Genomic DNA, 7,653 nt, shown 5'->3' on the forward strand with positions numbered 1-7,653 from the left:
GATGCAAAGGACCTGTATGTGCAGTGTGGAGCGGCCATTTTCTCCATGCAAGGGATAAGCTGCGAGATCGTCTGTGTGCTGCAGTATTGCAAGTGAGCTGAGATTTCTGTGGAATGTAAGTATTTATAAAAATGTATGTAACACTTCCACATTTTTTAAAGGAGCCTTGTGTGATTTAGTTCTTTGTATTTTGTTCTGCACAGACAGGGGCCACTGCCGTATTTTTGTTTTTTGTATTTCATTTCATTTATATTATTCCTCGTATTGTATTGGCGCATCTTTGTTTAATCGGTTATTCTGTTACTTTGCCACGTTACCTCTCGTGCTGTCGATGTTCAGTACAAGTCCATATGGCCGCTGTTTGACAAAAGTAAAGGTCAAAGGACATTTTTTTACACTGATACTGTAAACTGTTGTTTGTGTGTCAGGTTTCCATACATCGGAAACAGCTGCTGCATCTGTAATTCTGTCCATCTTGAGGAGAGTCCACACTCTACATCAGATCCTTGGCTCACCTATAATGACGCACAGGTGCTGCACACAACTGTATATTGTAGTGATGCAGTATACTGTGTATATTTATACTGGCAGTATGGAAAATGATTATTTGGAAATGCTTAAAATGGAAATGATCATTTACTGTGAGGTGAGGTGTGGTTGGGGTGTGGACAGTGGTTGTGCTTTTGTAACGTTGAGGTATGGACAGCTACACTGTGAGAGCAGCTAAGAAGGTCATTGGAGCCCCTCTCCCCTCCTTATAACACCCGCTTGCTGGAGGACCCCACACAGCCTTCAAACACACTCTTCACCCTGCTGCCTTCTGGAAAGAGGTCCCACAACATCCGGGCCCTCGCTACCAAACTACGGAAAAGTTTCTTCCCACAAGCCGTCAGACCCCTGAACACTCAGTGACTGCACTGGCACACGCACACCTTCACACATGTCACTACCAAGCACTTATCTGCAGTATCTCACACTCATATACATACATACAGACACCAAGTTACTTTTGCACAATACTCAGCATTTTGCACATTTCCATTGTCTTGTGTCTGTTTCGTCCTGTTCTGTCACGTTTTGCACTGTTTTGTCTTGTTTATTTTTGCAATTTATGCACACTGCACTTTATGTAGTCCTGGGTTTGTCCGTATATGTCATATATAGCACCAGGGTCTCGGAGGAACGCTGTCTCGTTTCACTCTGTACAGCACCTCTGCACGTGGTTAAAATGACAATAAAAGCCACTTGACTTGACCTGTTTTGTGTAGCAGTTGCTTGGAGACGAGCACCATACAGTTCAAATGAGCATACATTCCAAAATATGCAAATTTGCCCCATACATCATAATGATGATGTTTGCTGTTCAGGGTATGAACATTCTATGCTGAAAGTTTATAAATATACAACCTTTGACTGCTTGTTTTCAGTTGAACTTTTGCAAAGCTGAGGAGATTTTGGCTGCGATCACATCAAGTCCAAAGATGTTTAAACTTCTTTTTCACAGAAAGGTAAGTTTGAAGAGACTCGCAGCACATTTCTATGAATATTTTCTTATGGTAAACAAGCATTTTTGAAACTTTTAAGGAAGCTTCTTGGATGATTTCTGTAAAAACTGAATTTTGAATCCAAATGAAGGATTTTGTATTTTCATACCATATACTTTGTTTTATGCCATTACTGATGTTGGTTTTCTTGTTTCTAAACAGAAATCACACAAACAAAACGTGGCAGAGAAGGAAATTCCTTCTACGTCTCATCAGAGGTAAAGAAATGCGCCAGTCTTTAATGCTGCTGGAGATATTTATAGCAGTGGTTGAGTTGGAGCTCTTTTATTTCCCTTTTATTGGTGTTTTGTATTTACATCTTTTTTACTACTTCTAGTCTTGTCTATAATTTATATTGATTCAGAGATTAGCGTTTGAAAATGTAGAGTGTAAATGTACAAAATACATGATTTTGTTCCATTACAGTTATTAATTTTTATCTGCAATCTCCAGCATGTACTCCTTGTTAAAAATTTGCACTTTGAAAAATAACATTTACACTTTTGTCCTCATCAGCATCCCGGATGCTCCTGTTACTGAAAATGGTCAAAAGAAGAAGAGAAAATGGAGACACCTCTGCTGTTCCTCGGTTTGCTTTTACACAAAACATATGAAATGCACATTCTCTTTAAATTGCACTTGTTAATTTAAAGTGACTTTACTTTTTTAATAAACGTATGTTTGTTCGTCCTCTGCAGCAAACTGACAGCGATGCAGAGGCAGAGAGCAACACTGTGAAGACACAAAAAAAGTGTCGCTGGTTTCTTTTTAAATTCTGGAAGGTATGTTTTATGGAAAGAGTCACTGTCATCAAGCATTTACTCATCACAGTTAAATGAGAAGAATTAAGAGCAATTTAGCACACAGCCATGTCCTCAAATTAAGTTCAAAGATGTTTAAACGTTTTTTTTTCACAGAAAGGTAAGTTCGAAGAGACTTGCAGGATGTTTCTCTAAATATTTTTTATGGTGAATAAGCATTTTTGAAGCTTCATGGATGATTTCTGTAAAAACTGAATTTTGATCAGAACCAAATGAAGGATTTTGTATTTCATAGGACAAACTTTAAAACTCAATTTAAGGCATGAATAAATTGTTTTTATTTTATTTAAAGATATTCCTATATCTGCTTCATGAGCTGACAGCTCACTAAAGTGATAAATAATATGAAATAATACCAAATTCTCTAACTGGACACTTTTCATGGAGAGACCCACTTGGTATGTTTGTTTTATGCCATTACTGATGTTGCTTTTCTTGTTTCTAAACAGAAATTACACAAACAAAACGTGGCAGAGAAGGAAATTCCTTCTACGTCTCATCAGAGGTAAAGAAATGCGCCAGTCTTTAATGCTGCTGGAGATATTTATAGCAGTGGTTGAGTTGGAGCTCTTTTATTTCCCTTTTATTGGCATTTTTCTTCCACCTTGTGTATTTACATCTTTTTTACTCCTTCTAGTCTTGTCTATTATTTATATGGATGCAGAGATTAGCGTTTGAAAATGTAGAGTGTAAATGTATAAAATACATGATTTTGTTCATGTTGGTATTCCATTACAGTTATTCACTTTTATTAGCAATCTGTATTAGCAAAATGTACTCCTTCTTATAAATTTCCACAACATTTACACTTTTGTCCTCATCAGCATCCCGGATGCTTCTGTTGCTGCCACACCAGCTAACCCTGAAAATGGTCAAAAGAAGAGAAAATGGAGACACATCTTCTGCTGTTCCTCGGTTTGCTTTTACACAAAACATATGAAATACACATTCTCTTTAAAATGTACTTTTTAATAAACTTATGTTTGTTCGTCCTCTGCAGCAAACTGACAGCGATGCAGAGGCAGAGAGCAACACTGTGAAGACTCTTTTTAAATCCGGGAAGGTATGTTTTATGGAAAGAGTCACTGTCATCAAGCATTTACTCATCACAGTTAAATGAGAGCAATTAAGAGCAATGAGGCACACAGCTATGTCCTATATATTTATATCAGGTAAGAAGCACCACGGAAACGATCCCAGCAGACCTGAGTTGGGACACTTGGATTATGGAGCTTCTGGACCAAGAGAGTGGATGGGAGCATGTGTTTAACAGGTAAGAGAAAGACGTCCTCCAAAATGTTTCAACTTCAAAGCTCATGCATCCATGCACATACACTGCTCAGCATCCTGACATCTTTCCTAATTTTGTGTTTGTGTTTTTACCTTTTTGGAGCAGTGTAGCATGCGGTGGAGAAATAATAGAAAGTCAAACTGGGACTATAGACTGCTTCGGGTGAGTACACGTGGTGCACAAAGACCAAAGCTCACTTTGTCAAAGTGGAGAAAATGAATTCTTTTACACTGATACTGTAAACGTTGTGCGTGTGTGTCAGGTTTCCAAACATCGGAAACACCTGCTACATGAACTCCTGCCTGCAGAGCCTCCTCAACATTGAGGAGTTCATAAGAGACATCAGGCGTCAGGAGGTTTTGTGGAGCACAGATCCAGAAGCTCAGCTCTTAAGGTGCGCTACGTCAACCTTCTACTTTCTTCAAAAACCTGAAGAACAAAGAGATCTAACAGCAGAAATGTCTGTTTACCCTTTCCTTTCTACAGAAGGCTCATTGATGTCAGGGACTGTCATGAGTCAACAGATTATGGCCTTAAAGATCACCACCTAAGAGCTTTTAAGAAGGCATTCAGCAGTCAAGCTCCTGAATACACCGGCAGTGCACAGAAAGTGCGTCAGCTATTTGGACATTTTGTTTTTTTGCTTTACCTTCTGATTTTGATGTACTGTTTTAAATCTCTCTGCTTTTCTTTCAGGACGCTCATGAATTCCTAACATTGTTCCTCAATGAGGTCAAAAGGCTCGCACCTCACCTGGAGAGGAACGCAGCTCTCCTGGGCCAAAGTTATACCTGCCCAGTAGAAGAGCATCACATTTTTAAAATGGAAAACATGAGGACATGCAAGAGGTAAGCCTGTCTTTCAGAAACGCAGAGCTGGTTGCAATATTTTCATATACCTCTTTTCCACCTACCTGATCTTTACTTTAACTACGTTACTCCTGAAATGTGTAGCTGTGGTCACCAATCATCACAGCACGAGGACTTCACCAGCTTGTCTCTTGACCTTGTTCCAGAGGGGTCTATTATAAACATGTTAGAGACATACTTGAAGGTAAGATCACAAATTCCAATAGAGTTGTAGTGTCAGCGATCTTAACACACCTTTTTTGTTAGTGTTTGTGCGTATGTGTGTGTGCATATGTTGAGATTTCTTTCTACCATAAAGCCTGTTTTCTCTGTGCTGTTGTTCAGGAACAAGAAATAGAATTTCGCTGTGATTGTGGAGGGACGGCCTCAGAACTGAAGTCGTCTTTTGATACACTGCCAAGGTGAGTAAGGTCACATCAGAAGTGATCGACTGACCAGGTTTCCAAACTGTGGCGCATCAAATATCAGAGTTTTTCGAGACAATACTTGAGCAGTCGTTTTCTCCCATCTTCTGTTTGTGTTTGACACTCATTCTTCTTATTTTCTACCTTGTTTGTGTTTTTTTTTTCTTTTCTGCCAGAGTCCTGATCTTGCATCTGAAGAGGTTTGGCTTTACACAAACCTACAACATTAAGAAGGTGGATGACCCCGTCAGGCTGCAGAGGGACTTGGTGGTGCCATCCAATCAGGTAAAAACAGACTGCAGAACGTCTCAGGCTACGTCCACACTAGCCCTGATAGATTTGAAAACTCCGTGTCCACACTAGTGTTTTCAGTCGTTTTCAAATAGTTGTGCGTCTGCATTGAAACGGCCGAAAACGCTTACGTTCCAGTCCTGCGCATGCGCAAAAGTGAGTGAGGATTACAGAATTTGAAGAAAAGCTATCCGGAGCATGTACAAACTGATATTAATCTTTTTTAGGGCTGTCAAAGTTGAGAGCAATCAAAACAACCGCTGTATAATGCACTCGGCTATCTTTGTTTAATTGCTCACATGACTGCATCACATGGCTAAAATGCGTCATCGTTTTAGAAAGTCTGCGTTTTCGAGTGTCCACACTGCGACGGGACAACTCCGTTTTGAAATGTGTGCGTTTTCGAGAGCGTTTTCAAGATGCTGTGTTTTTCCTTGAGGAAAACGCCATCTCAGTGTGGACGGGAGGTCAAAGCGGAGAGAAAACGATGTGTTTTCAAACGAAAACGCATTAGTGTGGACGTAGCCTCAGCAAATCAGCTTAATTATGGCTCTGATGTGAGACTTTGTGAAACTAACACTCTTTGGATTTGTTCCTTCTCAGGGTGGTGGCTGTTATAGTCTTGTCAGCATCATCAGTCATTATGGAGGCACAGAGTCAGGTAAAACAACAGACTTGTTACAAACAGAAAATGAAAACTTTCTACTTTTCAGTGAAGGACTCACACACAAAAGCTTTTGATGTTCTAAGACGCACTAAGTCAAAATCACTGTTTGCTTGAATCAGCTGACTTCCAGAAGTTGGATTCATTTGTCTTAATGTGATTTCAGGACACTACATCTGTAGTTCTGTCCATCCTGAGGAGAGTCAGCACTCTACATCAGATCGCTGGCTCACCTATAATGACGCACAGGTGCTCCACACAACCGGATCGGCAGCTTGTGAGGAACAGCAGCACTCGGCCTACATGCTGTTTTACAAGAGAAACGTAAGAAGACACAGCATCTCATCCTGAAGTGAGAGAATTTTTAAATGTCCTGTTACCTTGTTAACCAGTTTTGTCTTCATTCTCAGTTCTGAAACAGGAAATGGAAGGAAGGTCATCATCATGCTGAGAAGAAACAACACTCGTCCCAGCCCACCATCGCACACTGGAGGACAAGTACTGGTAAGTATTGCCCTCAGGAGGAAGGGTCCTCCCAGAGAGCCTGGTCCTCCCAAGATTTCTTCCTCCAGGAGGGAGTTTTTTCTTGCCACCGTCGCCCCACATTCACTGGTCTCATCAGCAGGGACATTTTTAACATCCTAAGACCTGAACTCTTTCATGGCATGCATTTTTAATTTCTCTGTGCCATTTGGGTTGATTGGGACCTGATGAATGTGAAAACAAAGACATCAGATTCGGACTATCTTTTTTTTGTTTCTCAAAAAAATGAGATCCACATATGAGGACATTCATTTTAAAGTTCGATTGAACAGGGGCAGTGTAATGTCCTCCCTCATAAGTGGATATCAGGTTTTTGAAGAGCAAAATTTTGTATTTTGGTCTCATAAATGTTATGTCCACATATGTGGACACCAGGTCCTAGGAGGTTAAAACAAAATCTACTAGTAGTGCAGCACTACTAGAGATCGTCCTTTTCTAGACCAGTGTTTGGCTTGCTCTCTGGAACAACAAATTAGTGCTGTCAGCGTTAACGTCATTTTAACTAATGACGTTTACGCTGACAGCACTAATTTGTTGTTATTATTATTAATATTATTATTAATTTATTTGTAAAATAAATTAAATTTAAAAAAACAAAGAAATTATTTGATTCTTTATGTTATTTTGTTTTATTAAAATCAAAATAACAACAAAACAAAAATAACTAATAAAAAAAATATTAAAAGTATTCAGCAGTGTTTTGTGAAATTTGTAATGAGCCTTAGTTAAGTTGATGTCACAGAAGTTTCTGAATCATTTAGATTGTTCAACAAACTGATTCACTCAGGTAAAGATGGTAAGCTGGAGCAATGGTACACTTGGAGTTCAGTTTAAGTTTTCAGACAAACATTCACTCGATCAGTTGCAGCTTCTGCTTTTAAATAAATGATTTAGCTGCAAATGTTTAGCTGCAGGTAGCAAAGTCCAAAAGTGACAACATTTCCACTGCAGTCTCTCCAGAAATGGCTTATAAACTTTTGACCAAATTAGACATTTATCCTTGGATCATTGACAACCCTGTAGGGTGAAAATCTTTAATTGTACCTTTTATAACATTTTAACAAGTTACTGTCTCCTGCTGCATGTTTCCTGTTTTGGCTGAACTTCATCAGCAAAGCCCTCAAAGCAGCATATGAAAGAAAGTCATCTTTCATTGTTGTCTCCAGCGTGTTAAAAGAGAGATCGAGCTCAGTGATGAGTTTTGAAGCAGCTGCAGGGACTTCTCG

General features: G+C 39.4%; 1 protein-coding gene across 1 annotated transcript; it reads left to right on the forward strand.

The window, feature by feature from the left end:
* The first annotated feature begins 707 nt into the window (after positions 1–707).
* On the forward strand, positions 708–6,929 carry LOC112434907 (ubiquitin carboxyl-terminal hydrolase 12-like). The gene is made up of 18 exons (XM_076885051.1): positions 708–1,508; positions 1,707–1,762; positions 2,061–2,133; positions 2,243–2,326; positions 2,815–2,870; positions 3,190–3,280; positions 3,366–3,428; positions 3,538–3,638; positions 3,762–3,818; positions 3,919–4,050; positions 4,143–4,266; positions 4,353–4,504; positions 4,610–4,709; positions 4,850–4,926; positions 5,106–5,214; positions 5,824–5,881; positions 6,051–6,208; positions 6,295–6,929. Exons 1-18 carry the CDS (start codon positions 1,482–1,484, stop codon positions 6,298–6,300), a joined length of 1,524 nt encoding a protein of 507 aa, XP_076741166.1. The 5' UTR covers positions 708–1,481; the 3' UTR covers positions 6,301–6,929.
* The last annotated feature ends 724 nt before the right edge of the window (positions 6,930–7,653 follow it).

Source organism: Maylandia zebra, linkage group LG6 (assembly GCF_041146795.1).
Source record: "Maylandia zebra isolate NMK-2024a linkage group LG6, Mzebra_GT3a, whole genome shotgun sequence".
In the NCBI taxonomy this organism is placed as follows: Eukaryota; Metazoa; Chordata; class Actinopteri; order Cichliformes; family Cichlidae; genus Maylandia; species Maylandia zebra.

Bases quoted from the DNA above. Each gene is read 5' to 3' on its own strand.
- LOC112434907 (XM_076885051.1), top strand. From the start codon at position 1,482: ATGTTTAAACTTCTTTTTCACAGAAAG. The intron at 3,281-3,365 runs GTTTGCTTTTAC...CGTCCTCTGCAG, and splicing joins ACATCTTCTGCTGTTCCTCG to CAAACTGACAGCGATGCAGA. The intron at 3,639-3,761 runs GTAAGAGAAAGA...TTTTTGGAGCAG, and splicing joins TGGGAGCATGTGTTTAACAG to TGTAGCATGCGGTGGAGAAA.